The sequence below is a fragment of the Filicampus tigris genome, chromosome 1 (genome assembly GCF_054856515.1).
Source record: "Filicampus tigris isolate MCC_2025a chromosome 1, RoL_Ftig_1.0, whole genome shotgun sequence".
In the NCBI taxonomy this organism is placed as follows: Eukaryota; Metazoa; Chordata; class Actinopteri; order Syngnathiformes; family Syngnathidae; genus Filicampus; species Filicampus tigris.
In genome coordinates, this window is record NC_141217.1 from 30,674,238 (window position 1) to 30,691,448 (window position 17,211).

A 17,211-nucleotide genomic window follows, 5' to 3' on the forward strand; every position below is an offset into this window, starting at 1 on the left:
AGTCACTTGTAGCAGTAGAAGATGAAGGAGTCTATTCTTCATTTGTGTCTGCATAACTGCATTATACTGCTTCCAGGTGGCAATGACGGGCACACCAGGAGCAGCACAAGGAATTAGATTGCATCTTTAAATCATGATACAAAAAGTGTGTAATTCTTTACATACTATTTCACAGAGCTGGGCATCGTCTAACCTCCACCGCGTTCCGTTCTGCATATTCACTCGACTACTTGGTCCCGGTCCATCCCTCGTCGACGACAGCCAATCGGCGTCGAGAACGTAATCTTCACATCACACGCCGCATGAGCAGAGACGCCACCAAAAATTTCAAACAAAAACAACACTTCTGTCGACTGAAAATGACATAACCGCGATTGGTCGTTATCTGAGCCCTGAGGGTGTGTGATGTCATTTTCAGTCGACAGAAGTGACAAAATGGCCGCCCCCGGAGATGGCTAAAAATGAGTGGATTTTGTTGCTTAACTCATATTCCACAAACACAATATTAATCAGAATGCTGTGTTTCAACTATTGGGCATAGAACATATTCTTAAAAATACATGTTTGGGTTGACTTCCACAGACGGGAAGTAGGCGATGCCCACATATGCTATTTCATTATGTTATTACTCTGTGCTTTTCTAATATTTAATATTAAAGTGCTCCATTTCCATATTTAAAAGTTTTTTTTTTTTTTAGGCTGGGACACAATAATGTCATTTTCATTCATTTCGATGAGAAAAGGTGAGTTGAGAAACAAGTGGTTTGAGTTTAGGGCTGTCCCGGCTAGTCGACATAGTCGACATCACCGATGACGTAAATACGTCGGCCCGCACAACATCCCGTTGACGAAGAGCGTGATGACGTAAATACGTCGGCACGCACATACCGTCGAGCGTCGATGATGTAAATACGTCAACACGTGCATACCGCCAGTTGTAAACAAGTGCGTACAGCAGAAAAGAAAGGAGAACACAAAAAAAAGGACTAGACTAATCCACTAATCGGAAAAAATAGTCGATAGATTAATCGGGAGAAAAATAATCGTTTGGGACAGCCCTATTTGAGTTACATGCGTGGTCTTGAAAGGAATTTAACTTGTATCTCAATGCACCACTGTAATACGTAATCTTTGTTTCGTTTTCAGCGTGGCCTTGATACTCCTTTGTATGCTAGTGTATGAGGTGGTGTTGTAGCTTCACAAATCTGTAACGTTTGCTTGATAATTGAATGGCAAATAGAGGGGTGCTTTGATTTAGGTGTTTACCTCATTCCATGATCATGCTCTTAACTCAAAACACTATCAACTCATCTTTCCCCATTCAAATGAATGGAAATGCATGACAAAATTTGTTAAGTGTTTTCTATGAGTTGTAAACCTTGCATGTTTTTGGTCTATTTTTCTCGATTTGATCTAAAACAAAGGTGTCAAAGTCATTTTTTGCTGCGGGTCACATGGTAGTTATGGTTTCCTTCAGAAGACCAATATGACTGTGAACCGAAATTTATGTATGATCGCCTCGTATTACATACACAACACAGTGATGAAAAACTAGTTTTGAAATCAGATAACAGTAAAACTGTTTGCTCAAATGTTATTGTTCTATTCATTTTAAAAGGGGGATTGGTAACAAAAAGTGCTTGTGATATCTCAGCATTTTTAAAAGTGAAGACAATTTGCATTATTGGTATTTTAGCAAGAAACATGAAGTCAATGCACATAATTTGCTTTGCCAGGCCACATAAAATGATGTGGCGAGATGGATCTGGCCCCCGGGCCTTGAGTTTGACACCACTGATCGAAAACATAATCTTTCAATCCAAATGTAATTATTTTTTTAAACTCTCTGCTTCAGGAGTTGCCTTCTACACCACGCATCATTGCATAGTGGTGGCTTTGCAGGTTAGTGTGTATAACTTTAAAAATAACTTGAAAAATCTGTCCTTCAAAAACAAAGCAAATGGGACAATATCATTAAAAAATATATATATATATATTTTGAGTTTCAAACATAAACATGCATCACTTGTCACACAGTTTAAGTCAAAGTCAATTTGAGTCTTTCAAGTCAAGTTTTCGTCAACAGAGTACTAAAACTGGTAAGCCTTGATTGAACTCCAAAGGAGTAACAACTTTTAATTTTGTGTCATGTCTGTGATTTGTTTTTCTCTGGAGAATTAAACAACTGGATGAATATCTTTAGAGACTGGTGATTCCATAGTTTGTGGGGTTGTACTTTAGGAACTCAAAGCGTTTTAACATTGTCTCCTCATTTTACCTAGTGAAGACAGTACAATCAGTTACAGTAGTTTATTTTTTATGGGCATTACATTTTGTCATAAGCATCTGCAATAAATACACATATACTGTACACAGAAAAGCACAGACAAACTTAAAACGTGCATAATGATCTTGGTCTTAAATACAAATAGGGTACAGCACACCTGAAAATCAAATAAGGAATTTTTGACCACACGTATTGCATGACTACCACAACTCGACAAAACTACAGCGGTGGGACTGACAGTGTTGGAAATACTTCTGCAGGTGCTCATTGTCACACCTCAGGGAACAAACATCAGAACGTTTTCAAACGGAAACGTGCACTCGCATACAATAACCCCACCTGACTTTTGCAAAACACTTCTTACACAGCTGTGTTCTGATTGCACTTGACGAGAACGACAATGTCAACAAGCAGCCCGTTACAGTGAAAACAAATCTACAGACAGTCCAGGAACAGCAGCGGTTTTTGTTTGGCCGCATGGAAGCCTTTTCTGGTTACTTTTGCTCCCGCCTCCAGATGATGACCATGCCCGTGGAGTCAGCGGAAGCCAGCAAACTCTCGTCGCAGTTGAAGCTGACGTCCAGCACGGGGCCGCCGTGACCTTGCAACTTGTTGACGATGGCCTTGGTATTGCGTTCCACGTCGAAGAAGTACACGCAGGCGTCCTCGCTGCCAGTCACTGACAATAAAAAAGTTCATTTTTTAATTAAAAAAAAAAATTGTACTCTGGACAATTGTATTGATAAAACATGCAGTAATGAAATTATTAAACAGAATTCAACATTTTTGTCACACAGCATCAATTAAATGCTGCTCCTTCTGGTGTGCTCGCCTTGGTCACCTGTACATGTCATTCAAGAGTTATAAATTCCCACTAGTGTTGGAGGCAGTCCTTGCCTCTTGGCGACAACCAATCATGTTACATCAAGGTGCGTCGTGCCTAGTAGAATTCATAATAACATCTCAACTTCTCCCTGTGCTCATTAGTACGGCACTCAAGTCAATTGTTCTATGCAAAGGACAAAAAGTACCGGACTGAAAAGAGCTGTGTGAAATAACTATGTATTTTTTCTTAAAATTACATGAAATTAAGGGCAATTTTCTGGAATGTTTTCCCTACTAATTCATAAAATACATATTTTATATAGACTACACGGTTAAATGAATAAAATATTCATAAAAATAAAAACTATCCAGCAACCAAATCAATATCGTTCAAAATATGTCAGTACACCGACTTTAAAGAACTCAGTTAAGTGCAAGGAATTCAAATAAATCCAACACAGTTCTTCAAGTAGTATTCAAATATGCCTTCTATTTACTCAGTAAAAGTATTCCTAAGAGGAAAAGAAATTACATGATTCCCTAAGTAGCAGCAAAGTAACTATTCAACTTTATAATAACTATTTATATCGTACTATGATATATATCGTTATACTGCACAGCTCTCACTGTGAGTACTGTTTTTTTTGTCTGTGTACATAAAGCGCCTGGCGAAACATCTCTCAAAAATCTAAGGGTGACTTCAGAATCACCCTCTAAAACCTGAAGTTTGCCCTAGAAATTTAATTTATCTCAGCCCCTGTTGCAGATAGAAAAAATTCCAAAAGAATTTGAAGAATGTGGCCTTCACACAGCCTGAGTTTATTAATATTTACAGTTTTAATCAAAGAAGTAGAAATAAAGTGTGAGTGCAAGAAAAGCACTAATTTTAATTTTAAAAAACAGAGTGGTAATTACCATGCTCTATTCTGTTACAAAGCCGTCGATATCGTCAGTGTCTACAAACATATCTTAACCATATATCACGATCGACTGGCACCACTGGTTCAAAGTCCACAAGTGTGTCGTCTATATCACTACCGTCACTTATTTCAGAGCTCCCGCGATCGTCTGAGTCCTCCATTACTGCTCTAAAAGATTCCGGACATCCCCCGAGTGCTCACATGTGTATATCCTGATGCATTTCATAAGCTAAGAGACCGAGCATTGAAAATTACGTATACACTTTCCCGGCTCTAAAGGGAGAAACACGCAACAGCGCTCCCGGTGGTAGAAACGTGGTTATGCTCTCCCGGCCTAAATAGGTTAAAACACCAAAACTTCGATGCAAAATCATATTAACATGAAGCCAGCAGGGACTTGCTTTAGACCAGGAGAGCGCAACCAGTCCACTTCGGCCAACTGGTGGTAGATCGCAGACTGTTCCCAAGTTGACTGCGAGGGGTATAAGGGAAATAATTTTGTATGCGTTTTGTTGCGTGCGTGTTATTATTATTGTATATTTTGTGTTTACGTACACATTTTTTTTTTTTAAAGAGTAGGTCACCTTTGTAAGTAAAACCTCACTTCCTGTCCCTTCAAACACGGTGCTGAGCTGAGCCGCCAGCCCGGAATTTTAGCTTACCAATCAGTGCTTTGTGCTCCCTAACCGGGGATGTGTTAGTGGCGCGCGTTTGATTCGCGAGTTGGGTGCAAGCTCCAAAAGTAAAACACTACCTGTTACACATTGGGTTATTTTTTTTGCAAACCTACATTATGGGGATCGATTATGGGGTGCACCACTGAAACACATATACTAAACCAATCATGCCTTCCTACCTTTTAGCCAATTAAAAGCTCTGATACGATTCTGACGTATCACATCAATCTGACATCGACCAGCCTTTTCTCACACTAATGTCATGTAGAGTTGTACGGGCAAGGCGATTGTGGCAGAATTTACAGCTTGGAAGCACTTACGTCGGGTCAAACGTTTAGAACACGTGGAAAAAACTGGCACTATGTCTTTGGTAATGTTTAACAATTAACTTTCATTTAGCTAACATGACCTCCCACTAACTGTGACCAATACAAGTGGGCAATTCGTGCTGAATATAACGTCACATTTAAGGAACTGTGCAATATTTTTACCAATAAAATCCTTAAATCAAGGTTTGGAAGGTACTGAATGTATTTTTTGAGTAGTAATCCTAAAGCAGAGCAACTACTTACCAACACAGGCGCCTTGTCTGAAGGACATGAGGGGGCAGAAGATGCTGTGAACGAGCTGCGAGCCATGTTGGATGGGGAAGCTTCTCTTCAGCTGTAGCCCACCTTCGTTGTCCATAACCCTTAAAACGTGACACAGGTCATTCCATCAAAAACAATGAAAGGCAGTGTTGCAATACCCCTGTGTGTATGTGTGTGAAAATGCGTGCGTGCCAAGCAAACAGACCTGTAGAGCAACAGCTTATTGACGCAGGCGTTGACCAGCAGGGAGGGGTCTCGCGCTTCTCGGCTGATCCACGAGCGAGCGGAAATGCTGCAGATGGAGCTGCCTTCGCTCACCACCAGTCGCTTGGCTTTGGTCAGCTTCCCTGCGTCAAGAAAAAAAACGGGTCGATAAAGAAATGGTCAACAGTCAATAATTGACAAAGACGGGATGTGGGTAACGATCTGCTTTCTTTACTCAAGACGAGACTTTACACACGTTCAGGGCACAACAATAGGAAGAAGGCCACTCCAATTCTTGGAATCAAAGAGGACACTAACCCACGAGGGGAAATCTTCCCTTAGAAAGATCCACTGGTGTAAATATATTTTTGGGGCTTTTCTCATCAAGCTAAGTTGGTTACTTTGCACGTCGAGTGTCCTTACTCGTGACTTGGCACCAAAATTCAGAAAAATGTCATCAACATCATCTATGAATGCATATTACAATAATGTCAGTTAACCCGTTAAAGCCTAAAGCCCCTTGAAAACCTGACATTTTCGCCACCTACAAAATAATTAACATCTCAGCCCCTGTAGGAGATAGAAACCTAATTCCAAAAGAATTTGAGAACTTAAGACATGTGGCTTTCACACAGGTCCGAGTTTATTAATCTTTGCTGTTTCAATCGAAGATGCAAGTGAAGCCCTATTTTTAATTTAAAACAAAATAGAGTGGTAATTACCATGCTGGACTCTTTTACAAAGATGAAACAACATTTACTTTTCCAACAGAATGAATACAAAATGGTTCCTGGCAATAGAACAAATTACTCAGTCAACAAAGATAACTGAAGAAAATTAATTTTCCAGCTTTTAGTGAGACAATCTTTAATCAGCAGTCTCAACAGAGTTAATTATGCAAAAAGTCAAATAAATAACATGCCACATAAACATTGCATGGTTCAGAATATAATCAAAGTAGAAAAAATAGTCACATGCAGGCTTCACTCAAACTATTCAATAAGTTCCTAAATTGAAACTACCCAGGAACATGGTTTATTCGTGCAATACCCAATATTCCCCACTACTGTTAGTCTAGTTTTATTTTTATCCAATGCTGTTCCTTACATTTCACTCCAGCACTGCAGCACTGTCACTTACTTACAGTATTTTTCCTCTGTACTATGTACAGGCCAAAATGAGTGTTCCTCATACTTTTTATGTAGATGTATGTTGGTGTGTATATACATGTGTATATACACATGTTACTGCTTATATTTACATAGGTTTGATCCCGAATGTTTGCCGTCAATGTTATACATTTATGGCTACATTATGCCGCCGTCCGTCCCTGTGTGACCTATATCTTTGCTGCTGTAACAATGAAAATTTCCAATCAATAAAGGCATTCTTATCTTCTTATTGTCTTGTGCATACACAAACTATCTTGTGCATTTGTCAATGAGAAAAAAAAAAAAAATCACCGTTAACCTTTTTATACCGATGAATACCCGTCCGGAATTATAAAATTATATAGTGAGTCTGTTGGACACAAGTGACCTACAATGCGTCTCCCTGTGGCAATAATTGTCACTTATACTGTGCTGTGACAGCACTGCATCATGCATAACAAGCTGCAGGGTCCATGCTGTACACCCCAAATTCGGTTGCCCATTTATTATCGGTCATAGCGTTCACCATGTTCCGGGCATTATCTCTCAATACCACGTGTATTTTGTCTTTTGGAATATGCCTTAATTTGAACATTGTCATTGAGGTAGTGACGCAACACTGTAAGCAGGCTGGTCTCTCATGGCTGTAGACCAAATATTCAGATCACGTCATTTTTAATGAATATCGGCCAATCATGATCGTGCTCGATCCATCAGAGCATCCCTAGTGTGTATCCTGTATTAGAGCAGCTTGTGGTCCTCCTGGATTCACCTTCAGTCACTAAAATCACATTATTATTATGGAAGGTCAAGCGGTACGACATGGTGATTTTGATTGGCCATTACATGTGTGATTTTTGCAACATCGTTCACCTGCAATTCAAAATCCAACAAAATTAGCGTTTGTTCGGGGCAAGCCTTTGAGATGACATAATAGCAGCGAAGTTACCGGTGGCCATGTCGAAAAGGAAGGAGAAGATGCTGCCCCTATCGTCGCCCGCCCAGAGAATCCGCCCTGGAGAGTCGAAGGAGAGTGACAGCACCCGGCCAGTTAGCTTGCTGGAGCCACCCTTGACCTTCTTGCCGGTGGAGATGTTTACCACCTGCAGATGATGCTTACTGTTGCCCACCTGTCGCAAACAAGTTGAGAGAAAATCCTCACTGTCTGCACAGTAAACAATGAACATAAGAATAATTATCTCTCTCATTACTTGCATGTAGTTAATAATGTTGTTGTAGAACAACTTGTGGCCACTGGACATATCATTTCTTTTCACACCAAGTGCCCCCTAAAAAAATATTTGGCTCTCCACGTACCAACATCATGACAATCAGTTTTTGTGAAAAAGCCATTCCAAAAAGTTGGGACTAAAATCAAATCCTACGAAAGGTGAAGTAATATTTCCAACATGAAAAAAAGAGTAGATTTTGAGACAACCATTTTCACTGACTGAATGACAGGAATCAAACACGTTCACGAAACACGTTAAGGCTCACCACAGTGAGGTTGTTATTCATCGGCTGGAAAGTGCAGCAGAGTAGCTCGCTGGATTCCGGGTCTCGGACTTCTCGGATGCATCGGCCGTCCTCGGTGTTCCAGATCCGCAGGGTCCCGTCGAGCGACGTCGACACAATGACATCATTGCTGAGGGACCAAGCAAAGTCTGTAACGGGGCCTCCGTGGCCTTTCAGAATCACCTTGACGGTGGCAGGAGGTGGGGACAGCGTCATGATGGACAAGGTGCCGTCCAGTGAGCAGCAAGCCAGGAGGTGCTTGTCGTCGTTGGCGAACTGCAATCGTGGTACTGCAATGAGGCAGCAAGACGGAATGAGTGGATGTTCTACTTTGGGATTTGGCAAGGCCCATTTAGGTTTATTTTGTGACGGTCACTGCTAACAGTATATTGGACAAAAACAGAGGCGATAGCTAAGCAACGTTTCCTTAGTTATTTGGAATTAGCTCAGATTTGCAGTGTCAAGTGTTGCAGTGTTTCGCCTTTTCTTTTTACTGAATAAACCTATGGTTTAAACTTACTTGAATAAAACAAAAACAAAAACCTAATCGGGGAATATATTTTTATAATAAAATATGTCGGCCAACCCTAGCTCAAGATGAAACACCCATTAAGAAACCAACAAAATGTGCCTACCTGCAGAATCGACATGTTGGTCAAATATGTGGTGCATTCCAGCAAAGGCGTAATTTTCACTCAAAGTTGTGTCCCCAGCCATGGCTCGACTCGCTTCTGCCACCGAGGTTGGCACCAAACTGCCCGGAGGCCTGCAGTGCCCAAGGAGAGCGAGGGTGTCAGGTGTGTCGCATAAGCGGATAACAATCTGTGCTCGACAGCAGTGTGCTACACATTTCACAACCTTCAGCTTCTGTAGGAAACATTTGCATCGCTGCAACCAAAACCAAAAACTAAGAGGAGACAGCAGCGCATGCTGAGACGATGACTGAACGATTAGTTGCATTTGCTTTATCACAATACGATAAAATGCTATTTTCGAAGGGCCGTCACAATATTGGAGGGAACGGCAATTCGGTTATTTGACCGAATCATAATCCCTGGATGACACAAGTGGTTGGACTACCTTTCATCGTAGACGGCTCTGTTCATCTGGGCCTGCAGCTGGTAGGAGCCTCTGCTGATGGAGCGCCGGTGGCCGCGAGCCCCTTGGGCACGGGGGTCTTCCTCAAAGTCCTGCTCATGATGAGAGCAAGAGTGAACATTTTTCCAACAATTTTGATGCATCAAACCTGAACAACAGTACTGAAATCGATATCGATATCATAAAACAGCAGCACCTACAAGCTTAATTCGTTCCGTGACTGAGCTCATGCGACAGTTTCCAATATTTGCCATTGAAATTCATGAGAAAAATATCACTGTATTGTGTAAAAACCTATTGGAGAAATGAAAAGTAAATTATATTGTAAATAAATAAGTAAAGTAATTTCATACCTTCACGGTGATGGTATATATATATATATATATATATCACAAATTCGCAATATAAAATTCGCAATATAAAATTAAGGGTCAAAATTATATTTTCAATTAATAATATCGCTGGGTAGGATAATTATATTGTCCATTAGAGAAGCTAAAAATGATAAAATAATGATAAACTAATGTGAATTAGAATAACATTTACTGTGAAATCTCAAGTCTGAATTTTTATTTTTATGTATTATTTTCTCTTGGTTCTGTTCTGTTTTAATCAGCAAAGTTTCTGTCATATTAAAAGGAACTGTTAGGAAAGAATTTACAATTATTATTATTATTTTTTAATAGTTTAGAAACGCTGACGGAAGCCCGTTTAAAATCAGAGGCGGACCGGCCTATAGGCGGGTACTATTTTTTTCATCCCGGAAAAAAATTGAATGACGGAAGGCTTCAGACGGATGACGAATAACGGACGCTCAATTTTTTGTAACATGTCCGGCTCTGCTTATAAATATGTTAAAAAAATATAGATGTGTTGCCTATGCATTACGTTGAATGCGAAAAACTGCCAAAAAGCAGAAAACCGTTTGTAATTGCCCTGATGTGGCCAAATCCATTTGCAAAATAGGAGCCTATTACAGTGCAAATCTTAGAAACAGGGACTGTAGCTGGTTCAGTGTAGTAACTGTGAGCCAGTGTAATCATCAGAGACGGCAGTCCGTCCCGGGGGCGGAACGGTCCGTCCCTCCGACCCGGACGGATACCCATTTTTGGGGCGGAGGGGGTGACACGTTTGAAAAAAAGGGGCTAACCAAGCAAGGGCGGAAGTGGATTTTAGTCCGTCCCACTAATCAGCCCTCATGCGTGTGATGTGGTCACAAGGCGGCCAAAGTTCATCTCACTATGCCCGGCGAAATGCTTCTTTAGGCTTCTTTTATACTCTCGCGTCGACGCGGGCGACAACTGCCGCATTGCATCACGTGACTGACGCATTCTGCTGTGAGACAAGTTGGCGACAGGTCTGCAACACATGCCGCGCACACTACAGAAATTGTTGCTGCGTATCAGTCCGTTATGTCACATGTTGCAATGACGTACAGTTTCCCCCGGCTCGGCCCGGCAATTTATTTGTTGCCACGGAAGAGAGGATCCACCATGCAGCTTGTTGCTGCTGCGAACCAAACTAGTTTGGCACCGGCATGGGTGTTATGTCACTTATGTGTGTGTAAAGAAGTTACACACACACGCACGTGCCACCTTCGCCGCCACCTTCCAGATCATTTTCGCAACACAATTAAATGCATTGTCTAGTCATCTAGGTCGCTTTATTGTGGCAGGTACGAGATCCATTGTTGTCGCTGTCTTTTTGATCATAGCTTTACAGTAAAAACGCCGACCAGAATTGGCCATAAAAGGCAGAGGAAATGCCGCCCTGCAGTGTCTTGTCAGTAGCCGGAGCGACGCCCCCCGACTTGGAATGAAACGAACACATTTTCAAAACAATGCGGGTGGATTGTGCGCGAGTATAAAGGCAAACTGCAAGCAGGACTGTTGCAGTGACGTGCTGGAAGAATGGGAGAAGCTGCCAACAAAAGTGAAGTCAGCCCCGAGTGTAAATGATTTTCAGTCTTGGTTAAAAACTTTGCTTTTTTCTCATACCTTTGATTAAGATCCCCAAAACAACTTTAAATCATTTTTTTCTTTTATACTACTACTTTTGTTTTCTCTGCTTTGCTTTTGAATGTTGTCAACTGTTGTGTTTGTAAATGCTTGTACCTGTTGCCTTTGCTTATGTGAAACACATTGAGTTGCCTTGTGTATGAAATGTGCTATATAAATAAAACTGCCTTGCCTTAAGAACAATATAGCACATGTAAAATGTCTCACAGACAACGTGTTTGGGCCAGTGGGGTGGCATAAGAGTATGTGCTAATAATCAGAATACTACCACTGCTTCCTGAATGTGAGCCAGGATATCACCCATTCATATCAGAACAACATCCCTTCTGTGTGTGTTTCTCTGGGTCTGACCTCCATGCGGTCCAGTGTGGTGCGGGAACTGCGCACACTGCTGGCCCTAAAGCTGCTCTGCTCGGACAGCGGCCCGTAGCGCAGGGCCAGCAGCTGACTGCGCAGCCTCAGATATTGCCTGCGCAGCCCCGGCTCAAAGCCGCACTTGGCGTTTTCTCGGAGCAGTTGGCTGCGGCGGCGAATGTACTGAGTTCGGAACTGTGGGAAGGTGGGCGTGCGGTAAGCATTGTACCTAGGGCAAAAAGCAATTCAGAAAAAGATGATGAATGTCCAACAAAAAGCCATTTGAGCATGTATTCCATATCCAGGTTTAGGTCCATATACTAAAAAAAAAATAATCAGATCTTAAAAATATGGAGTTCAACACAGGATGTTTTAATAAAGTTTTTGTTGAAATTTATTATATATTGGAATGCAACCCCCGCCATAAATCTGAAATACTAATTGAGGACAGGGAAAACTGTAGTTACAGATACTATATCTGAAAAATGCTTACTGACCTGGCAAAATAGCATTTTAGATATAATAATATACATAAACACATATCCAGTGCTAATAAATGTTAAGTGTTTACACTAGTACATGGACCTTAAGCGGGATATGAAGGATCTGGAATAAACGCTCCAACAGCTTTCCATAGGATGAGTTGTTTGAAGACTCCTTAAATCATTCACTGCCATTGACATATATGTATGTTCACAGTCCAGCAATTCAATCTCAGAAACGGTTTTTTTTTTTTTTCAAACGTTAGGGTAAAAGAAGATCTAAAAATGTCTGGCAGTGAATGAGTTTTAAGTGTGCGCTGGTCTCACCTTGCGTCCACTGCCAAAACCTGCTGCCAAACTGCTGCCATTAGACACAAGCACAGTTGGCGAAGAGCAAGCCACTGCCTGGGCAGGACCTACACAAACACACCACACCTTTTGAAGTGAAGAAAAGTAACAAAGGTCACATTCTAGTGCACACATTAAGTAAGTTGGAATTGAGAACGTGAAATGGCCGTTCAATTACACTACACAGTGTCAGCCTCCCTCCACAAGACGACAGAAGATGATAGACAACCAGTGAGCGAGCCTTTTCAGCACTTTCTTCTCCTGTTTCACCTTGACACCAACGACAGATTAACAGCGACATCTAAAAGTTACTCCAGTATTCGTATTTTGGCTCGTTTCTTCCCGTTTGTGGTTCGATGCTAACGCTAGCCAACGAGCCACAGCATGATGACAGTTTAACTCGACTGCTCTTCAATTAAACTAAGTGGCTCGTTGCTCATGTACATATTGTTTAAGGTTCTTGGGTGGACGCAGCGGAAAAAACACGGAGAAAAAAGATTAGAAAACAACAGACCTTCTTCAGCTTTTCTCCATCGTCGGACTTCCGGTAAAGTCACGTGACCGGGTAGTCAGAGGAAAGCCTGACTGATGAAGTTCCTGAAAAAGAGCTACAGTATTTACCTCATTTCCCACAAATGTACATTAGCAAAGATAAAAACTCTTCTTTGTTTCATTTTGAAAGAAATGCATCTGTATTTACTGTTAATATCTGCTGCGAGAAACAAGAAAGCTCTGATGCTCCCATTTCAATGGTTTTTTTCTTTCTTTTTTTTTTTTTATTTTACACGTGACACTGGCATGTTTTTGTTTTGGTGATTCATACTTGAATGCGTATTGCAATAATTATAAATTCTGACAGATTGAAATCGTATTTTCCTATCTTGTCGAATGAATCATTGCTGATAAATATAGATACGTCAACATGCTCAGTGTCTTTACATATAGAGCAAAATATTTATAATTAATTATTAATAAATAATAAAAATTAATTAGGATAATGTGTTGACAAAAAGCTAAATTATGGCCACGCAATTATCTGTGGCCATGAATTAGGTATAACATTCAACACTCAAAATACCTCTATTGTGGCCACAAAATACTAAATTGTAAAATATAATTATTCCAAGTTATCGAATTATCAAATAATCGGATAAAATTTATTTAGCATTACAATGTATTGCAAAATAATTTTGTTCCAATTACTTTCACAACTATTGTTGTTTATTTGGTATTGTTTAATGATTAAACAAAACCAAACAGACAGCATATCCCACAAGAGGGAGGGATGTTGTGCTCATCAACGTTTTTTGAAAACGAGAGCTACTTCCTGGGTACTGATTAATGAGAAGGGCTACACTTCTAGGCTCAGGTTCAATTACAGGTTATTCATACTATATGACTGCAAATAACGATTATTTTTTGTAATAGATTAAACCGTTTTTTTCCATATATTTATTATGACTCAGTTACTGGTTTGAAAAATCTGCCCAAATGTTGATAATTTTTCTCCACGGTAAAAGCAGACATTTGCAAATGTCCTACTTTGTTTAAACCCAAAAGATAATCAGTCTGCTTTGATGAAGAACTGCAGAAATCATATAATTACCATTGCTCTAAACCAGACCTGGGAAAGTACAGCCTGGGGGCCACATTCGGCCCGCCTACAGTTTCTGACTGGCCCTCACAGAGACCATGAAGTCCAAATAAAACGTAACCTATGCAGTGCTATTATTTTCAAAGTTATGCTTTCATTTTATGTTGTTTATGTTACTCATGTGGATGTTTGTACAAGCGTAGCAAGCAGGAGTTACAACTGGCCGTCTGCAGTGTATTTTCATTTTCTGTCACTTTGAAATGATGTCCTGTTTTTGAATAAATTGATGGAAACTTAAAATAAAAATGTTTTTATCTTATTCATGGAAAAATAATCAACAGATTAATCGATTGTTAAAATAATCATAAACTGTATGTAGCCCTACAGTCAAATTTGATAAATACGAAATCAAAGTTGGTTTTAGTCTTTCATAGGTTCAATCCAATGAAGTCCCAAGTCCTAAGAATTGGTCACTTTAGTGTGACTTGACTCAAATCATGTGACTCGAGTCCCCCACTTATGCCACTTTTTATCACATTTGTGAAAGGGTGCATTCGAATATTGGCATGGGGTACTATCAACATCCACGGACAAAAGGTGCACAGACAGTTCTAGTGGTTTGACAAAGGCAGTATGACAAGGTCAGCTGGGTGGTTTTGCCTGGCTCAGCAGAGAGGTGCAGAGCCGCAGGGCGCGCCACTCAGCTGACTGGGCTCTTTGCTTGTTGGCGCCGCTCTTTCTCGAAGGGGCCCCGCTGGTCCAACCATTCAGCGGCGTGAGCCATAAATGACCGTGTGGAACAGCACGTTTAGCACTGTATTCTGAACAAAACAGCACAGAATCTGGAGCACAGCCAAAATGCCAGGAACGAAAGGTGAGCAAACATACGATAACTTCTACAAGCTAGCGGCACATGAGCTGCTCGTCCAGTATCATTAACGTGAACCGTCAATGTTTTTAGGTAACAAGTCGGACAAGAAGTCAACTACCAAGGTGGGAAAGTGGTTATTACTTAACTGCGACATTGTCTTTTCCTTTTCTTTCTTCACAAAATCATCTGATGACTTTTACGTTGCTCCCACAGCAACCTCAGAGTCCTAAAGAGCAGCCGAAAAAAGGTGATCAGAAAGGAGATGACAACAAGAAGCAAGGAGGTAAGCATTTATATGAAGCACTATACATTATGGCTGTAGCTATACAATATTCTTATGAACAGTTATTCTTATCAATTGCTTCATCGAATAATCGAATTAAAATGTAACTTACTGAAACTGAGAGCTACTTCATGGATACTGATTAATGTGATACTTGGCTGCAAATAATATTTTTTTTGTAATACATCAAATTGTTTTTTTTCCATACATTTATTAAACTTCAGCTACTAGTTTTGTACTGAACATGTCAGAAAATAGGTCTGTGATTTTGATTGTTGTTTTCCAAAGTAAAAGCAGATGTTTGCAAATGTCTTAATTGGATTGAACACAAAGATGAAGACAATGGAAATGGGAGAATATTTAATGCTGAGAGGCTGAAATCAGAGGATTTGGACCATTTTCAGGTCAATGATGACTCTAAGGCAGTTTGGTACGAGTACCATTAGTGGTATGTGGCCTCTCTCTAGTAGTACGAAAGACTCATTGATAAAAATTTAAATTTAAAACATGAAGCACAATCAAACATAAAAATGAATCTTTTAGCTATGCAACACCTTTAAACTTAGTTTTAAATTCAGTAGACCTACAGTACAATACAGTAAATGCGCTTTTTAGGACTAAAACCTCAACCTCTGTATTTTTTTCTTTGTATTGTAATGTTGCTCATTATGGTGGTAATTGGACAGCGTAATATTTTTTGATGTGGTACTTGGGGTGAAAATTTTGAAAACTACTGTTCCCAACCCTCGTGGGTTCGATCCCGGTTCCGGCCTCCCTGTGTGGAGTTTGCATGTTCTCCCCGTGCCTGCGTGGGTTTTCTCCGGGCACTCCGGTTTCCTCCCACATTCCAAAAACATGCATGGTAAGTTGATTGGAGACTCTAAAATTGCCCCTAGGTGTGATTGTGAGTGCGGATGTTTGTCTCTGTGTGCCCTGCGATTGGCTGGCAACCGGTTCAGGGTGTCCCCCGCCTACTGCCCAAAGACAGCTGGGATAGGCTCCAGCATGCCCCGCGACCCTTGTGAGGAGAAGCGGTACAGATAATGGATGGATGGATGGATGTTCCCAACCCATTCACTACTAGACATTTTCAGACCCTCTTTTACCCTAACGGTTGAAAAAACTTGAAAAACTATATAAATAAGTTCCTGGGATTGAATGGCTGAACTATGAAAAGACTAATAAATAAATCAATGGCCGTGAATGTTAACGATTAATCGGTATTCAAAGTAGTGGTGGACTAATCAATTCATTGTTACTTGCACCGCTACACTAACATATTGCATGAGTCATGTGCCCAGTGAAGCTATCTGTCCATATTTCGTCCCCTCGCAGGACAGCCGAAGGGAGAGAAGCAGTAACTTCCAGGCGTTTGTGAAGATGGCACTGGAGACACTGTTGGGCTCCTGCCGTCGCAAACACGGGGGTCCTCGGGGCAGGCAGGGGTGAGCCGAGCATGCCACCCCTGAGCCGGATTGTTGGGTGGCCTTCCAACACGATATTTGCTCATCTCTCCCATGAGAAGGAAAATCAAACGGATCTCAACTGTCTATCTCCCTTTCCCATGTTTCCAACCTTTATCTGTTTCCACACTGTCCACCCAACATGCTGGATGCTCGTACTGCAGTAAAAAAAATTAAACACAACCAAAAAAGAAAAAACAGATCTTTGCTCAGAGCAAGACCCCAGTTTGTCGCCCTTTCCCAAATCAAACTGAGTATTGACTGTTTAACAGTCCATACATTTTTCTTGTAAATAATTATTCAAATAAACAACTATTTCTTACATGATTTGAACATGTGTGTGACTACTGTTTAATTTTTAAAGCAACTTGTGGCTCCAGAACCACATGTGGCTTTTTCATCCATCTGCTGTGGCTCTCTGTTACTTTGGAAAATATTTAAATGGAAATTACTTGGTTCGTTGTTCAAATGTAATTCTAAATCTGAAAATTATCATTAAAATGCGTGTTTTTTTTTTTTTGTCACTCAAAA

General features: G+C 40.6%; 1 protein-coding gene and 1 long non-coding RNA gene across 6 annotated transcripts; one reads left to right on the forward strand and one right to left on the reverse strand.

The window, feature by feature from the left end:
* Positions 1–2,295: 2,295 nt before the first annotated feature.
* On the reverse strand, positions 2,296–15,148 carry wdr13 (WD repeat domain 13). 5 transcript variants are annotated; one of them, XM_086031522.1, is made up of 12 exons: positions 15,081–15,148; positions 12,984–13,066; positions 12,648–12,739; positions 12,449–12,556; positions 11,637–11,868; positions 9,250–9,359; positions 8,805–8,935; positions 8,152–8,459; positions 7,604–7,784; positions 5,505–5,646; positions 5,282–5,400; positions 2,296–2,966 (listed from the first exon to the last, which is right to left on the reverse strand). In XM_086031522.1, the coding sequence occupies exons 4-12, from the start codon at positions 12,487–12,489 to the stop codon at positions 2,782–2,784; spliced, it is 1,449 nt and encodes a 482-aa protein (XP_085887648.1). In that variant the 5' UTR covers positions 12,490–12,556; positions 12,648–12,739; positions 12,984–13,066; positions 15,081–15,148; the 3' UTR covers positions 2,296–2,781. The 5 variants fall into 5 exon arrangements, with proteins under 5 accessions (XP_085887648.1, XP_085887678.1, XP_085887658.1 ...); XM_086031552.1 differs by lacking the exon at positions 12,648–12,739 and having other exon boundaries at positions 12,449–12,537; positions 15,081–15,147; XM_086031532.1 differs by having other exon boundaries at positions 12,655–12,739; positions 12,984–15,130.
* On the forward strand, positions 14,802–17,007 carry LOC147153530 (uncharacterized). The gene is made up of 4 exons (XR_015086922.1): positions 14,802–14,937; positions 15,025–15,056; positions 15,148–15,217; positions 16,553–17,007. It is a non-coding gene; the product is annotated as an uncharacterized LOC147153530 (long non-coding RNA).
* The last annotated feature ends 204 nt before the right edge of the window (positions 17,008–17,211 follow it).

Excerpts from the sequence above, each read along its gene's own strand:
- wdr13 (XM_086031522.1), bottom strand. The coding sequence starts at position 12,489 with ATGGCAGCAGTTTGGCAGCAGGTTTTGGCAGTGGACGCAAG. Across the intron at positions 9,360-11,636 it reads CCACACTGGACCGCATGGAG|GACTTTGAGGAAGACCCCCG; the intron begins GTCAGACCCAGA and ends CATCATGAGCAG. Across the intron at positions 2,967-5,281 it reads CAGACAAGGCGCCTGTGTTG|TGACTGGCAGCGAGGACGCC; the intron begins GTAAGTAGTTGC and ends TTTTATTGTCAG.